Raw genomic sequence first — 17702 nt, 5'->3', positions numbered from 1 at the left:
CTTTTTGCAGTTTTTCTCCTCCTTTTGTATTTAATTATGAGGTTCAAATACTTCATTTTGGTGACCTTTTATGCACTAATTTGTGCTGGATTAGCTTGTCTGCTGGTATCTTAACGATCATGCTTTTTGATGCACCTAAATTATTTACTGCATTGTTGTCAAATTGCTTCCTCATGTACCACCTTTGTCAGTCCATACACAGTTCTTACGTTTAAAGACCACACTAACAACATAATAGATTTAATGAACTTTACTGAAGTATTAATAATAATTATTTTCATCATCATTTCTTGACTCTGTCAATGCCTCTTTGCTTGTTGCTGTATTTGTCTTGACACTTATGGATTTGGTACAGTGGTCAGTTCCAATTTTCTTGGGTGCAATTTGGAGAATATGTTCACAGCTTCATCCAGGTTGACTGCCATGTCATAGTGTGTATGGATGAGGGCCAGGGATGACAAGCGGTCCTCTCCCATGCTGCTATGCATGAATGTGTTCAGTCTCCGGAGAGTAGGGCTGAAACGATTAGTCGACATTGTCGACAACGTCGACAATAAAAAATTGTCGACAGATATCTTTGTTGTCGAGTAGTCGTTTGTTCTCACGTGTCCTAATGTAAGGGCCTGCAATATTGCAATTTGACCGCTACGGCGCTGTAGCGCTAGAGTGTAAAGCAGCCCTAACAAATGCGGTAGAAGAGAACTTTTAAAAGAAGCGCAAATTATGACGGAGTGCGAGCGAATGCGAACAAGCAAGGTGTGGGAAAGTTTTACAAAACTTCCGACCAAAAATGCAGTTGTGTGCAATACAATCAAGGCAGAACTTGCGTTGTGAACTCTGCTGCAGGAAACATTTGCTCACAAAAAAGAGCAAGCTTGTCACGTGAACATGTTGATATGTTGACCTTTCTTCATTTTAATTCAGCACTTATTTGAAAATCCAAAAAAGGCCAGTGCAGAAAGGACACTGTTACATACTGCTTTTCATTAAACTGAACACTTGTTTTACTAATGAAGCTCTTAATACTGCTGCCAAGAGATGTTTACATTCAAACATATATATTTTTTTTGTCTGTAATGCAGCTGATTCATTTGTGTAAATTATTTTTTTTTAATTAAAAGATAACAGAATATTTAAACAGTGCTTAAAAGAGAATGACCTGTTTAGTTGGCTCAAAGTTCATTAAAACAACCATTTCAAAAGCTGAAATGATTTTTTTTTTTTTTTACATTATAGTTAGAATATGTATAACTCAATGTTTTAACTAATTGAAAAAGCTGAATAATCGTTCAAAACTTACTGATTAGTCGTCAAGGACATTGACAATAATCGATGATTAGTCGATTAATCGTTCTAATAATCGTTCGATTAATCGATTATCAAAATAATCGTTTGTTGCAGCCCTACCGGAGAGTGCTGGTCGACCATTCACATTCACATGAGGTGACTGGCAGAGTACAAGCTATTTTGAGAAGCTTGAAGATGTTTTTGTAGATCAGCGCATCACATTGTTTGATTACCTGAGCACATGAAGTTGGCCTTTGTACTGATGGCTTGTTTTGCCACTTCAGTGTCCAGCGTTTCAGTTCCTGGTCAATCAGCTCTGGTGAAGGTAAGTCATCTTGGTAAAGTTGGACTACTTCAGAAATGTCCACTGTCACACCTGAGTTGCACTGTATAGACGGAATTAGACCCAGGAGCCTTGATGCAGTTACAGATAGAGGACTGAATCTGGATTCAAACTCCAAGATGACATGGTCTAGGAAAGGTATAGCCATGTTGTGACTATAGTAATCCTTCACATTTTCAGCAGGTACATTTTCTCTCTGTGTCTGCCTTCCAGCAACACGTGGTTGATTGGTAGGCTCAACATCGACCTGAGCAGCCATCCTGATGATGCTTGTAGATGTGGTTGAAGTCATCCTCAATTGTCTCACGTAGCTCCTTGTAGATACTGTATTGTATTACCGTCAGACGATATTCTGTGACCCTTAATAAGTATGTTTAAATGCTGTTTTCATAACTCTTAAGCAAATTAAATAAGTTGTTATGAAATTTAAACTCAGTTCAGAGAAACGACCAAATGACCGATTCTGTCAGATGCCGTTCTGCTGTGCACGCGCGGTCGCGCGCTCTGATTGAGTTCAGCTGAACGCGGGGTGGCGCGTGCTGTTTCTTGTTTCCCATGTAAAGAGCAACTCGCATGCCACGTCCAGCTACAATAATGTATCATATTAATTGGAAACAGCAACCCAGAATATTTGTCAGAAACATTGATTAAAACAATGATGACAATAATCACATGAAAAAAACCGACTTAAATTCTGGACCTTTGGCAGTGAGGGGAGGGGTTATAGCATATTATATACTTCTGGTCAATACAATCATAACAGTAGGACTAGCAGCAGTGTTCTAGTCTAGCAGTAGAACAGCAGTAATAAAAGAGAAGCTCAGCCAGACTGTGGGGGTTCTGGAGTGGGGATGAGTGTTGCTGAAGATCTCTCATTTTGCCAGTGGAGCCATGCCACCAATGTTTGGTATTATTTCATGTGGATTTTTTTTCTGGATGAAGTTCCTGCCAGTCTCGAGCTCCCCTGCTGTGAAGCGAGCAGTCTGCAGTCTGCCAGCTGTTTGTGCCTGTGTGTAGTGAGTCTGAACCTGATCAGGATCTGTTTCTGCTCACTCTGTTTGAGGCTCGATAACTCTCCCAATTACTCAGATTTGTAGTTGCGTTGTCTATGTTATTGCTATAGAATTGGTCTCTAGAATGAATTGTATTTCTTCTCTTCCTGTCTTTGTTGACTGTGTGAGGTCCAGGTGAGGTTCCCACACCTTGGAGATTTTCTTGTGCCTTCTTACCCTGTGATGTCATACCCATGGGTTTCTTTCAGGTTTCAAATTCATACGATGCACCAATGTGCAGTGGGCAGAGACTGGAGGTGGTCTAAATCAGTCAATATTTTCCTTTTGGATCGGTCAGTAGATGTTTAATACTTTTCTGAAACCCATGACATCAGCTGCAAGGCAAGTGATCAGATTCAAAAAATATGTTGTTGAACAGTGCAGAAAGTCTCAACACTGGTCTGAAGAAGCTTTGTGTAACAATGCATTTATTTAACACTTATTGAAGAAGTGTTGTGCTTTGAGGTTGAAGTTGCTCTTAAGTTTTGTTGCTGTGGGAAAAACTCTGCAGAGAGGGGACTCTCTCTCTCTCTCTCTCTCTCTCTCTCTCTCTCTCTCTCTCTCTCTCTCTCTCTCGCTCTCTCTCTCTCTCTCTGTCTCTCTCTTATTTGTATCCTCTCCATGCATACGCTCCTGCTACACCCACTGCTCACTGGAATTAATTGATTGTTGTGTGCGTGTGTGTGTGCGTGCGTGTGTGTGTGTGTGTGTGTGTGTGAGTGTGTGAATAGATTGCGTTTTTGGCCAGTGATGTAAAAGATCTGGCCGTGTCACAAATGTGTTTGAGGGCTCTGTGCCATCTTGATCACACGCCACTGAGTGACTGGAGTCTTTCTCTGAGCCGAAGAGAGACGAATGGACTGGGAGCGTGGGGGTTGGTGTGTGTGTGTGTGGGGGGGGGAGCACTTAGAGAAAGACAAGTCGAGAGAGAGAGAGATGAAGAGATGTGGACGAGAGAGAGAGAGAGAGAGAGAGAGAAAGAGAGGGAGAGAGAGAGAGAGAGAGAGAGAGAGAGAGAGAGAGAGAGAGACAAATTGAGTGAGACATAATCAGAGCTGTAATAAGCTCTCTTTCTCTCTGGTGCACTAACAGCCCTCCGCAATGTTGTTTCTTCTCTGATTTTCTTTTCTCCTGCAAATCATTAGGCAAATCTTTCATCTTCTGCCAGACAAGTTGCTTTGAAAGTAAAGCAGAGAGAAGAAGCACTATTTCATGTGTGGAGCATTGTTTTTGAGAGAGAGAGAGAGAGAAAGATGTTATTCCTCCATTGGTGATTACTGAATACACACTAACCCAAACCTCTGTAATACCTGAGGGACAGAGTGTGTGTGTGTGTGTGTGTGTGTGTGTGTGTGTGTGTGTGTGTGTGTGTGTGTGTGTGTGTGCGCGTGTGCGTGTGTGTGTGTGCAGCACATTCCTCCGTCAGTATACTAAAGGATCTAAAGTGATAATCAGGGTGTTACCACATGATGCATGGGAGCGTATTAAATGAAATAGATAGCAGTGCGTCAGATAAAATCTACACATCAAACTTTAAATAACTAAATAAAATAAATAAATCACAACTCATGTTTGTTTTCACTCAAATGTCCATTCAGTCTTTATAATGATGATGAACAATTGTACAGCAAATTAATTCCAGTTTCAGTCGAACAGCCATGCAGTACTTGTTATTTATTCATGCAGATCAATATTCAGATCAATATCACAGGAAATATTTACATGAATGTTTTATCCTGTTAAAGACCTTCATGTGATTTTCTGTTAAATTCATTTTCTAATATATCTCATTACTGGTAATAATGGTTATGCTTCATAAATCACACAAAAGGTGTACAGTTCTCTAAAGCCATGCACTCTCTGCACTTCCTGTTCAGCACCAGTTCCTCTACGTCTAATCTGTTTATATTGAAAAAGGCATTTATGGTTTGAATTAATTCAGTTCTGTTCTTCTGACTAAATTTCTTCTCATCATTAGCTCCAGTGGTTTTAAACGTCATCTTTAGGTATCTGTTATTGTCATGGACAATTGTGTCTTTGTTTATGTTGTGTGCTCATGTGTGTTTGTCCCGATCATTAGTCCCTTCCCTCCACTGCACAGCTCTTTCTCATGTTTCACTTAACCCTATTTATACCTTGATGAGTCCTTGATGTAGTTGGATGTCTCCTGTTACCGTGTTTTATGTTCCTGGTTTCTGAATCTTCTTTTGTATTTAGATGCCCAGTTTATTTCTAGTGTTTCATGTGTGTGTCTGTCTTGGTATTCTTAATAAAACCCATGTTTTTGGGGCTGGATTTTGCCCCTGCTGGAGGTTCTCTGTCAGTTTAATGGATTCTTACCTGCTGTGATCGTTGCAGGCTGAATGTACGGCTAAAAACCAAGCAAAAGTCATTTTGCTTTTATAAATACTTTCGGTATTAAAACTATTTTGTTTTCTTCTAGTCCATTGACTTCTTAAAGGAAATATTTCTTTCACAGTTCATTATTAACCGTTCATCATTTTTGTCTCCAGAATTCAGCAGTTCTGACCTTCGACAGGTTTTTAAAGGTGGCATCGCCTTTTATTTGCACTTCAGTTAAAGTCGTTCATAGAATTAAGATTGTAATTATAAACTTCCGTCACAATTTCATTCAACTTGAGTCTCAGAATATTTGGAATAAAATTTTAATTAAGAAATGTGATAAATGTGAAGTCTCCTTTTTATTTCTGAATAATAAACAATGTAAAACAATGTGCATTTTTTTTGCATAAAACTGAATCAATCACAACAACGGTATCAAAATTGTACTGAATTTTGGTGCTGAATTGTACTGATCAGGGAAAGCTGAAAAAATGCACTCTGTAGCAGTAAATGTGATGGATGTTTAACAAGAAATAAAGCTCCAAATATACCCAATATACCCAGGCTAATATACCCAGACCAGCAAGCACTGTCTCTGGCATTGTTAATAATCATCAATTCAATTCAAATAACAATTTTTTGTATATCACTTTTAACCATGTACATTGTCTCAAAGCAGCTTTACAGAACATAAGAAATACAGTACAAAAAGTTTATTATACAAAGTTGACGATTAATATTAGACTTTTATTTAAATGTGATTGTATTTAACCCCAATGAACAAGCCTGAGGTAACTGAGGTGAATGTGGTGATGAAAAACCCCCTTAAATGGAAGAGGAAGAAACTTTGAGAGGAACCAAACTCAAAAGTGAACCTCATCCTCATTTGGGTGACACTGGAGGGTGTGATTATAAACTGTTATAAACACCGGAGAGTGTTATAATGAATAATGTCCGTTCTACAGTCAGATACAGTCTGATAATTGTTTATTGATGAGGAGGTTGTTGTTCTCAGAGACCACATGGAGTTGGTACCTTCTCACTGAAGGTCCGAAATCTTCATGAAGTGGAACACAACTGGAGCTGGTACATCTCTATGCCTTGGGATGCCTCTATGCTTGTGATCAGATGTACTGGACACACGGTTATGGAATGTATTATGAGAATGTCTGACTAAAGAAATATGTTTTTAATCTACATTTAAATGTGGAGAGTGTGGCTGAATCCCAAACACTTTGGAAGGCTATTCCAAAGTTTAGGAGCTGAGTATGAAAATGCTCTAACGCCTTTAATAGACTTTGATATTCTGGAAAGTAGCAGAAGTCCTGAATTTTGTGATCTCAAAGAGTGTAGAGATAATACATTTGGGGTTTTACAAACATTTCTGATCATATATGAAAACTACTTCTACCCAAATAACCCATCATGATCATGAGCTCTCAGGCCCAACTTGCTTTCTGTATACACTATTTTAACTCACTGGTTGCACAAATCTCGACCGCTGGCATTCATTTGATGCATAATTTATAGAATGCTGATCTAGAAACCTGCCGGTGTAGAAACCAGGGGCTGCTGGTGAGAAGCTGCTGTAGGTGCAGTTGATCTGTGCAGTTTATTACAGGTTTCTAGTCTTTCAGTTGTGGGTTCTTTCCGAATCCTGGCGCGTCCGTGTGATAGTCAGTATGTGGTGTGTATCGTATGTGGGTGGACTGATAAAGGCGGCAGAATCACTCAGACCTTTGTGTTCGATCGGCCATGAAACTAGAGCAAGATCAAAGCCTCTGTGTGTTGACTCGAGTTCAGAGGCATAATGATGAATATTCCACTTGATGAGATGAAGAGAGTGTAGATTGATTTTTGCCTTTCCTGCATACACACAGTGTGGACAAAACAATTAGTAAATCGAATGACTGGAGAAAGGATCCGGTGCCATGTTTCCACCAACGCAGTGCTGCACCAGCTTAATTTTTATGTCCACCAAACTGAGAGGCGTAACATTACGACACACGTTAGATCTCTAATGTACGGGTGTAAATACAACTCATGGTGGCAATGTGTAATTAGCTTGTAATGATAATGACTCTGCCTCCTACTGTTCAGTTTGGTGCACTTGCCTCCTTTGTCTTCTTCAGTGCATTCACCCTTGATCATTTCTCATCAGTAGTCTTTTCAACATGTTCACATTGTTCATGATGTGCTTTAGTAGTGCCATGTAAATACCTAAAGTTGTTGTCATGGCAGCAAAGTAATGTTGCTCTTGATGTAAAGGTGCTGAACTGAATTGAAAATAAAATAAAAAACAGCTTTCTTACAACAAACAGTCAAGGACGCTTTAACAGAAAAGGTCCCAGTGGATCCAGAGGTGATCTGGAACTGAGACCAGGGCAAAGAGGCTACTGATGAATGATGGATGTATAAATGAATCATTTGAACAGAGTTCAGGACATTTCACAGCATGTATATAAAGTGTAGTTATAAGCTATTAATGGCTGTTGGTGAAGTTAGCTCCTCATTCATGCAGCAAGGCAAAGAAGCACAGTGCAGCGTCGCTTCACAAGATTATAACGCAGCTGGTGTGGGTTGAAGACGGGAGTGTTACTGCTGCGTGGGTCACACTTCTCACATGCATCCAAGCAATTCAGAAAATTGTCCTGCATGGAGCTTCAGAATCTGAGCGAGTCAAATCCTCAAGCGTACACAGATAAAAAGCAGATGCATGCAGACTCAGCTAAACAGATGCCACTTTCACCCTGATAGACATTTAGATTTAATGTCACGTGTCTGAGATTCTCGTCAGTTGATCCGAGGGGAACCTGAGAGTCCAGGTGTGTGATCAGGTGAGTGAGAAAGCGAAAGAGTCTGAGCTTACTGGGTGTTGCAGCCCTCAGCAGCCAAGTTTGTAGGCCACACTGTATTCACTGTAGATGGACATGTGATTTGAATTGAAAAACAGGAGTCAAGGTCACAGCAAGCTCAAAAGTCTCATATAGTTTTTTCTTTCCTGTTTGAAGTAAAGTTGATGTGTTTTTTGGCTGACACATTAGTAACCAGAAGGACTAGATTCCACCGATGTTAAGAAACTGCAGCATTTAGTCCCTAAGCTCTGGGTTTTTTATTATTCATGTACTATAGGAGATGAAGAGGAAATGTCTGAATAGAGCTAATCTGAATTAAAGATGATGTGAGGGGTATGTAGTGTGTGTGGAGTGTGTTTGACTTTCTCCTTGCTGATGCTAACATTCAGGACATGCCTTTTGTTTACTTGTTTCCTGCTTTAAACAGAAATTGCATCACATCTCAGTGCTTCTGGGTAAGTTTTCCTCCTAATTTATAAATATAATGTCTACTTCAAACCTCACGCACACTTCTTCACTCCTTCACTCCAACCGATCATGACAGCTGGTATCAAAATAATTCTATAGATCAATATGAGAGTCAAGACAGTCTATTTTTAAACATGTTTGTTTCTTCTGTAGGTTCTGCAGCAGACAGACGTATTCAGTCTGCTCTCTCTGTAGCTTCTGTTATAGGAGTACAGGGGAGTGACAACCGAGTCCCAGTCCATCAGCCTGCACTTTGTGTATAAAGCATCCGATTTTCCACAAGCTTCCTGGAATCTGTTTGTAAAGTGTGACAGAGTGTTAGCAACAGCTAAAATCATTATGGGATGCTAATTAATAAATCACTTTAGCTAGGTTGCACTCACCAACACACACTCTGCATTTAAATAACCGACATGACTACCTGAGTGCAGGGTTTTATACTTTAGACCTGTATCTGAAGTACAAGGTATTGTTTTTTCATTAGTATTTGGAAACGATGTGCACTGTGATATCCAAAATACTCTTCCACCTTCCTTTTTTCTTTTTACATATTCCATACAGGGCAGCTAGTGTTGCTTGAGCAGCCGGTGTCACTCAGAGCTTTATTAGGAGTTTGGTTAAAAAATAAATACTTAGGGAAACTTCATCATTTAATCCTTTTATAATTAGTTGGGATTGTTTTATTAAGCAGATGTGGACCTGCACAGATCAGGAATGTCAGGAATAAATCAAGTTTATTCTGTAAAACACTGCACACTAATCAGGATTGAGACGCATTGTTGATTAAAAGAACTTCAAACAAGTGAGTGTCATTAGTAATCAGGTGACTGTGAGCGAAGATCTCAACTGGAGGTCATGTGACGAGGTCATAGGTCACTGTAAGTACACAAGTAATTTTGGACATTGTAGATCTTGATGATCCAGATGTCACAGTTAAAACTTTGTGCACATATATGTGCTTGTTGAACTCATTCCTTCAGTGGTATAATAAGGTTTTCCACTAGATGTAGGATTGTGACTGTGGGGATTAGTGATCATTCAGCTACAAGAGCACCAGTGAGATCAGACACTAATGTTGGGATGTTGAGGAGACTTCAGTTCATCCTAAAGCTGTTCAGTGGGTTTGAGTCAGAGTCAGGGATCAGTGCAGGACACTCGAGTTCTTCCTCTTATTCCAGCCTTCACCTCTACAGCAGGTCTTCATGGAGCTGCTTTGTGCACAGGGACATTGTCATGGGTTTGTAGCTCCAGTGAAGGTAAACTAAGGCTACAGCACACAGAGACTCAGTACAACTCTGTGTGTACTTCAGACTTACAGTTTGGAGAAGAATCACATATGCATGTTATGTTCCTGGTGCACCTACATTTAGTGTAACTCTAGATCTATCTTGGTTGTGCTCCAGATGATGGTGATGAAGATTTAGATTCAAAACATTGTATAAGTTTAAAAACTAATTTTGGTTTGTTTGGAAAAGATGCGCCGCGCGTGCCTCAAGACGCCCTCCAACCTGCCATCCGGTCTCCTACAAACAAACCGAATGTAATGGATTGAGAGAGGGGGTGAGGGGGGGACTGTGTCGCACACGTGTGTGTGTGTGTGTGTGTGTGGGGGGGGGGGCAGAGAGAGAGGGGGAGGACAGAGAGGGGGGAGAGAGGGCGAGAGCGAGAAAGAGAGAGAGAGAGAGAGAGAGAGAGAGAGTGAGAGAACTAACCTGCTGGAGTGTAACGGTTAGGAGAAGCACGAGCTGACTGCTAGACACACGCGAGCTTTTCCATGCTACGGCACAAGAAGGAAACGGAAACTCAATATATATGAATAATCTGAGGGGTTTTTCCCCTCACAGTGAAAATAAATAACATACCAGAGGGAAGGCAGCTATGAGACTGAACAGAGACACCGAGGACGGCAAAGGTGAGCAGAAAAATCCCGTCATGGTACTTTTATAGATACTCTACATCTCTCTCTGTCTCTACATCTCTCTGTCTCTGTCTCTACATGTCTACACCCCTGTCTCTCTCTCTCTACATCTATCTGTCTCTCTCTGTCTCTACATCTCTCTGTCTCTATCTGTCAGTCTCTCTCTGTCTTTATCTGTCTCTCTCTCTCTCTCTCTCTCTCTCTCTCTCTCTCTCTCTCTCAGCTCGTGACTGTCATTAGCCATGCTGTGGCATGCAGGATTATTTTTAAAAGCTCATATCGCATATGGACAATTTATGGACAATTTCACGTGCAGACAGGTTTCTATAGAAACGAGCACGAAGAAGAAGCGTGGTGGTATATAATCAATCAACAGGACACTTGTTGTGTGTGTGTGTGTGTGTGTGTGTGTGTGTGTGTTTGAATTCCAAGGTGCTTCCAAGCCATGCACAAGGTCATCACACCCTCAATTACACACTGTGTGTGTGTGTGTGTGTGTGTGTGTGAGAGAGAGAGAGAGAGAGAGAGAGAGAGAGAGAGAGAGATTGTAAGGTCTCTGTCTCTCAGAGGATCCGATGTCCATTCCTCCAGAGAGTCCGTTTGTCCATCCATCCATCCAGCCGTCCATGCCCTGCTTGCCCTCTTCTCCTCCTGTTGCGTGTGGTGGGAGAAGTGAGGCTAAAATTAGACTCTCTTTGGCTTAGCTTGAGAATTAATACACACACACACACACACAGAGGGAGAGAGTAGAGCCATCGAGATGATCTAAATGAGTCTGATTTAGATGTGATGATAATTCAGTGTTATTGCTCTCTCACACATCAGACCAAGTGCCTCATCTCATCTGCAAGAGGAACCGAATCTGTGTGTGTGTGTATGTGTGTGTGTGTGCTGTTTATGTGCATGTTCTGTGTGCTGTGTGGATACTGAGTGCATTGAGTGTCTCTGAAATCTGTGAATGTGTGTGCACTCAGATGCATTTGATATGTATACATGGTGTATACATTGGAAGTGTGCACTCTTCAATCTTTTTGTGTGTGTGTTCCATCCATGCATTTTGTATGCATTGTGCTTGTATGCGTTGTATGCATTGTGTTTATCTCTGTGATCTGCGTGTTTATTATTTGAACATGTACAGCCTTGCACATTTTAAAGAAAGTGCTTTTGATTGGCCAAAGCTGAGAGCGCTCAGTTCATCCCCTGTTTCTGACATGTTTTTTCAATTTCCTCACACACCTCAATGTGGACATATTGACTTTCTGTGTGTGTGTGTGTGTGTGTGTGTGTGTTGTTTGTGTTTGTGTGTGTGTGTGTGTGTGTGTGTGTACATGTCAAATGCTGCCCTGTGGAGGCTTTTCTCCTCTGAAGCAACATGTGTTTTAGGAAGAAGGACATTGTTGCACTGCATTGTTCAAGGACATTCACACTTTGCTTTAATATTTATTAGTAAAGAAATATATAATTAATAAAAATGAGAAAGCATCATGCATATCTTTTAAATGCACACCCATTATAAAAATGTGACTATGATTCTGAAGCTAAGATGATGTTGAGATGATCTTTGTTTTTTAGTTCACTATATTTTACATGTATATGGATTAAATGTGGAACCGTTCTTAGCGCTGTGGTTTTTATTTTTTTTTATTTTTAGAGTAACTGTCTAGTGTTCACAATAAGACATAAAATCAGACGTGGTTCTGGAGATCGGACCAGGATCATAATGCTGCCATGCCGTGACATCACAGAGGCTCTCTCATTGGCTGATGTCTCTCACATGGTTAGCGACGTTTTTTACATGAAGGTCACACAGTGTCGTACTTCCTGTGCCATGTTTCAGGTGGAAACGGAGTGAAAATTACCATAAATGGCATAAATCATGTCTAGCCAATAATGTCCCACAATGAGATAAAAATAAACAGCTATGTTTGGAGCTTTGAGTAGCCAACATAGAAATGTTTCCTACTGTGTGTGAGCGAGTTAGGTTTGGGTGAGATCTAAAAAGCTCTGAAACAAGGTGTTATGGGAGCAATCAGCTATTATTATCACACTGTAGCAGCACAGTATTGATTTTTGTATCACAGTTCAGGATACAGCACTAAACAATGAATCAAGGCTGGAAGGAGGACATGGAGGTGAAGGAAAAACAACACGTTTGAAGTGAAATATCGGAATCCAGAGCTAATCATAGCCATGGACTGCAAACTTTTTAAACGTCATTACACATCATTATTCTTCTCACAGAGACCATTAACAATTAGTTTATTGAGGGTAAAGGGCTTATTTTAGTTGGAATTATTGAGACCATATACAATCTGATTCTATAAAATATAAAATCAAAAATTTGTACATCGATAGTTGTTTTGTAAAAATTTCTATTGCAACTTTAGATAGTAGTTAGTAGGTTCCTGTTATTACGTTAGCTAGCGGTTAACTGTAAAATATTACTTGAATTTAACAAAAAATAGATGGATTTCTGTGGTAATACAAACGGACAAATATGAGAAGCATATGTTGAACTCCACGCTCCAGACTCCAGATTTCAGACTTCAGACTCCACAGTCCAGACTACATACTTAGACTTCACACTCCAGACTCCAGATTAGACTCCACACTTCTGATTCCACACTTTAGAGTCCACACTCCAGACTTCACATGTCAGACTCCACACACCAGCCTCTACACTTTAGACTCCAGCTACCACACTCCAGACTCTATGCTTCAGACTCCACACTCCATGCTCCAGACTGCACACTCCAGATTCCAGACTCCACATGCCAGACTTCATACTCCAGATTTGAGACTCCAGACTCCACTCTCTGAACTCCAGACTCCACACACTGATTCCAGATTCCACACTCCATATTCCACACACCACACTCCAAACTTCAGACTTTACACTCCATACTCCACATTCTAGACTCCACACTCCAGATTTCACACTAAAGACTCTAAACACCACACTTCAGACTTTACACTCCATACTCCACATTCTAGACTCCACACAACAGATTCCAGACGTCACACTTCTGATTCCACACAGCACACTCCACACAGCACACTCCAGACTTTACATTCCAAAATCCACACTCCAGACTCAACACTATAGACTCAACATTCCATATTCCACACTCCAGAATCCAAACACCACACTCCAGACTTTACACTGCAGACTCCACATTCCAGAGTCCACACTCCAGATTCCATACTCCAGACTCCACACACCACACTCCAGATTCCAGACTCCACATTTCTGAATCCACACAGCACACTCCAGACTCCACACATCAGAATCCACAATCCAGACTCCACATTCCACACTCCAGACTCCAGATTTTGGACTCCAGACCATTCTGTTATATGACAGTGATACACTTTGTGGGAGTGGCTACTTCACATTGTTGTGCATCACTGACATAGCTGGTCTGCTTTATGATTATATAATCACATTGTCTATGTGTGTTTTTCCTTTTTTCCTTAACAAACTGGACATTATGCTGTTAATAACTGTAAAAAAATAAATGTACTTTATAAGTATGAATGTTCAAAATAATTTGATGTCCTTTTGTCATTGTTTCTGACAATTACTATAAAATTTTGTAAAAATATATATTTAGAAACAGAATATTTTCTGTTTGAACTGAAATACTGTAATGCTTAATAAAAGTCACATTAACATGGTGGCCATGTTTATGTTCCATGCTCTAAAATGACATTTCACACCTCCAGTTTGTGTAGCCTGCTTTACTGTTTATCCTGTTTATTCGTAGTTCTATTTCATGCTTTATTGTCTCCTGTGCTGAGGCTTGTGGGGCAGTTCTGATCTAAACTCTCTTGCCAGGCCTGGACTTTGTTTGTCTGAAATTTATTATGTGGCAAATTTTACTACAGAACCTTCTCTGGGTTCTAAGGTCCTTCTGATCACTGTTGCATATACATGACATATATACAACACACATACGTATGGATTATATATAAATGCATAACATTCTATAAACCATAATGTAGACAATGCTGGACTAACAAAGCATCTCATCCCATTATAGTTTTTATTTACTCATATGAGATCATTTGTATCATTCGATCATTAGCATCAGAGGTGGGAGTAAGTCACACATGTGCAAGTCACAAGTAAGTCTCAAGTCTTAACCTTCAAATCTCAAGCAAGTCTGAGTCAATTTTTGTGAGAGTCAAGTCAAGTCAAGTCACTGCTTTATGTCAAGCAATTCAAGTCAAGTCATAGCTTGAGTCAAGCAAGTCACTGGCAAGTCATACAGATGTTTGATGATTTAACTAAATGTATATATTAAACAAAGTTAAATCTACAGTATTTATGGTATTTACAGTATTTAAAACTCTGAGAGTTTTATTTGCAACAAAAAATGATTATATGCATTTATTTTTAAAAGGTCGCCACATACAGGTGAGTTGTAAATACAATAAAAATCTAAAAATGAATAAAAATCAAAACCACAAAGCCTAAGATGTAAATGTAGCTGAAATAAGGCCAACATAAAAGCATGAAAAGTTTCAATATGCCTCAAACATGGCAGAAGACCATGGAAAAGTATATATAAAAAAGTGCAATGGTTTCTATGCAACCAAATGGCATTTTTGAACAGGCATTCCCTTTTAATGGGACATGAACACATCCTTACATTAGATCCTTCCTTTTTAACAACAGAATAACAACAATCACGTCAATCAAAAAATGTAAATTATTGAATCACAAACCTTGAAGTGAATTAACTATTGGAGAGAGAGAGAGAGAGAGAGAGAGAGAGAGAGAGAGAGAGAGAGTGTAATTTATTAATATTAAAGGGATAGTTTACTTAAAATATTCTTTTTTCTCACTATGGAGTGAATGGGGCTCATGAATGGTTTGGTTACAAACATTCCTTAAAATATCTTCCTCCATGTTCATCAAAACAAAGACATTTATACAGGTTTGTAACATCATGAGGGTGAGAAAATGAAAGAATTTAAATTTTTGGGTGAACTATCCCTTTAAATTGAATGTGTGTGCGTGTGCATGCGAGACAAGAATATGGCTGTGCTTGCAACTCTGAGGTTTTTTTATTTTTATATTTATATTTAGGGTGAGTGTATATATATGTGTGTATATGTGTATATTTTTACATCTCAGAACTAAATACAGACTGAATAACAACACACTCATACCTTTGTAAAGATGTAAATGTTAAGTCATTTAAGGCATTTAAGATGCACCATTTGCATCTGCTTTTTGAAAATCCCTAATCACATCTTAACACACTCAATTATTTACTCTGCAATCATCCTATCATGGTGCACATAATGGCCAAGCTTTAATTAAACATTAAATCAATAAGCAACAAACGTCACTCATTGACATTAACACAGGACGTGTGAATCACTTTCACACCAGCAGACTTTCTCTTCAAGTGGTGAAAGTTCCTGAATCTTTGTCAGGACCAGTTCAACTCAAAGACTGAGCCATTGTCCCGGTTCAAACAGCATTAGTTTCTCTTCTACATACCTGGAATAACACATTTATGCATCTCTCTAAGAAAACACTAACTCTGAAAGTTATTATTTGGAGTAAGAACCATGGATAGGAGTGAATATTCCATCCCTTTGCTACCAAAACAATCATGATCACTGGATCAGGAATACAATTAGAGATCTATTTATATTGTGTTTATTTATATTATATACTGTGTTTTGGGTGTGTTAAAGGTGTGTTGGGGTGTGTTAGAGTGGTGTTAGGGGTGTGTTAAAGGTGTGTTAGGGGCGTGTTACTGGCTTGTTAGGGGCAAAGTTGAGATGTGTTAGTTGTGTGTTATGGGTGTGTTAGAGGTGTGTTAGAGGTGTGTTGAAGGTGTCTTGGGGTGTGTTAGAGTGGTGTTAGAGGTGTGTTACTGGCTTGTTGGGGCGAGGTTAAGTTGTATTAGTGGTGTGTTATGGGTGTGTTAGGGGTGTATTAGGGGCACATCAAAGGTGTGTTGGGGGTGTGTTATAGGTGTATTAGGGGTGTATTGAAGGTGTTTTGCGGTGTGTTAGAGTGGTGTTAGAGGTGTGTTACTGGCTTGTTAGGGGCGAGGTTGAGATGTGTTAGTGGTATGTTAGAGTGGTGTTAGGGGTGTGTTAGAGGTATGTTAGGGGCGTGTTACTGGCTTGTTGGGGCGAGGTTAAGTTGTGTTAGTGGTGTGTTATGGGTGTGTTAGGGGTGTATTAGGGGCACATTAAAGGTGTGTTGGGGGTGTGTTAGAGGTGTGTTAATGGTGTTTTAGGGGTGTGTTATGGGTGTGTTAAAGGTGTGTTAGGGGTGTGTTAATGATGTGTTAGGGTGTGTTCGAGGTGTGTTAGGGGTGTGTTAATGGTGTTTTAGGGGTGTGTTAGGGGTGTGTTAATGGTGTTTTAGGGGTGTGTTAGGGGTGTGTTAGGGGTGTTTTGGGGTGTGTTAGAGTGGTGTTAGAGGTGTGTTAGTGGTGTGTTACTGGCTTGTTGGGGCGAGGTTAAGTTGTGTTAGTGGTGTGTTATGGGTGTGTTACGGGTGTATTAGGGGCACATTAAAGGTGTGTTGGGGGTGTGTTAGTTGTGTGTTAGTGGTGTGTTGGGTTCAGGATGTCACTGATTCACTTACTGGTCGCTCACTGGCTGACAGGCTCAAATTTGCCACAAATCTTCCAGGATAAATCAATATAGATCCTGATATTTTTGCCCATTCATTTTTCCAGCTTTGCTCAAACTAAACTGAGCACAGAAGTACCACATAGTCTCATGCAGATTGAGATCTACACTGTGATTCGTCCATCTCCAGTCTCTGTCAGAATGGAATAACTTTTTTAGTTTGTCTGTATCCGTCTCCCTCAGTCTGTCTCACCCTGAGGTCTGACCAGTTGTTGTGTATTCACGTGAAATAAGAATAGGCAATACACCGAGTACCAAACAGGTTTCTTTACTGATCATTAGCCACATGTGCAACTCCACTTCCTCTCTCATCTGCTACCTTCCTAGCTATCACACACTAGCTCCATCTAGTGTACATCTATTAATTAGCAATGTAATAAGAACACAACATCTCCCCCTTACTTAATTTGTTTTCCTCAGCAGTTACAGTAAACATTGTTTAACAGTAATTTTTTTTTTCTCAGATTAAAGAAAACAGAACAATTTCTATACCAATGTCTATTGACAACCACATATAGCATGAATAGTTCCGTGAACATCCTTTCAGTTTAAAACAACAACTTGTCTAAATTAAACTTCGGTATTATTCCTTTTCACCATCACTTTCTTCTTTTCTACTATGGCAGTTTATGTTACATAGTCCTTCAACCATGCTGGTTTCCTTCTACAACGCCCCTCTAACTGGTTGTTACTACTTCCCAGTGGCGCAGTAGTGGATTGTTCAGAGTGTTCAGGAACCTGTGCGAATTCTGTGTTCAGTGGTGCCA

General features: G+C 39.9%; 1 protein-coding gene across 2 annotated transcripts in view; it reads left to right on the top strand.

The window, feature by feature from the left end:
- The first annotated feature begins 10061 nt into the window (after window positions 1–10061).
- syt7b (synaptotagmin VIIb) overlaps window positions 10062–17702 on the top strand; it is a 120777-nt gene continuing 113136 nt past the window's right edge. For both annotated transcript variants that reach the window (XM_060876948.1, XM_060876938.1), the window contains exon 1: window positions 10062–10260. In XM_060876948.1, the coding sequence (XP_060732931.1) occupies window positions 10227–10260 (34 nt within the window). In that variant the 5' untranslated portion in view covers window positions 10062–10226. The remainder of the gene's footprint in view (window positions 10261–17702) is intronic.

The sequence above is a fragment of the Tachysurus vachellii genome, chromosome 1, assembly GCF_030014155.1.
Source record: "Tachysurus vachellii isolate PV-2020 chromosome 1, HZAU_Pvac_v1, whole genome shotgun sequence".
In the NCBI taxonomy this organism is placed as follows: domain Eukaryota; kingdom Metazoa; phylum Chordata; class Actinopteri; order Siluriformes; family Bagridae; genus Tachysurus; species Tachysurus vachellii.
This window is presented reverse-complemented; position numbering and strand designations above follow the sequence as displayed.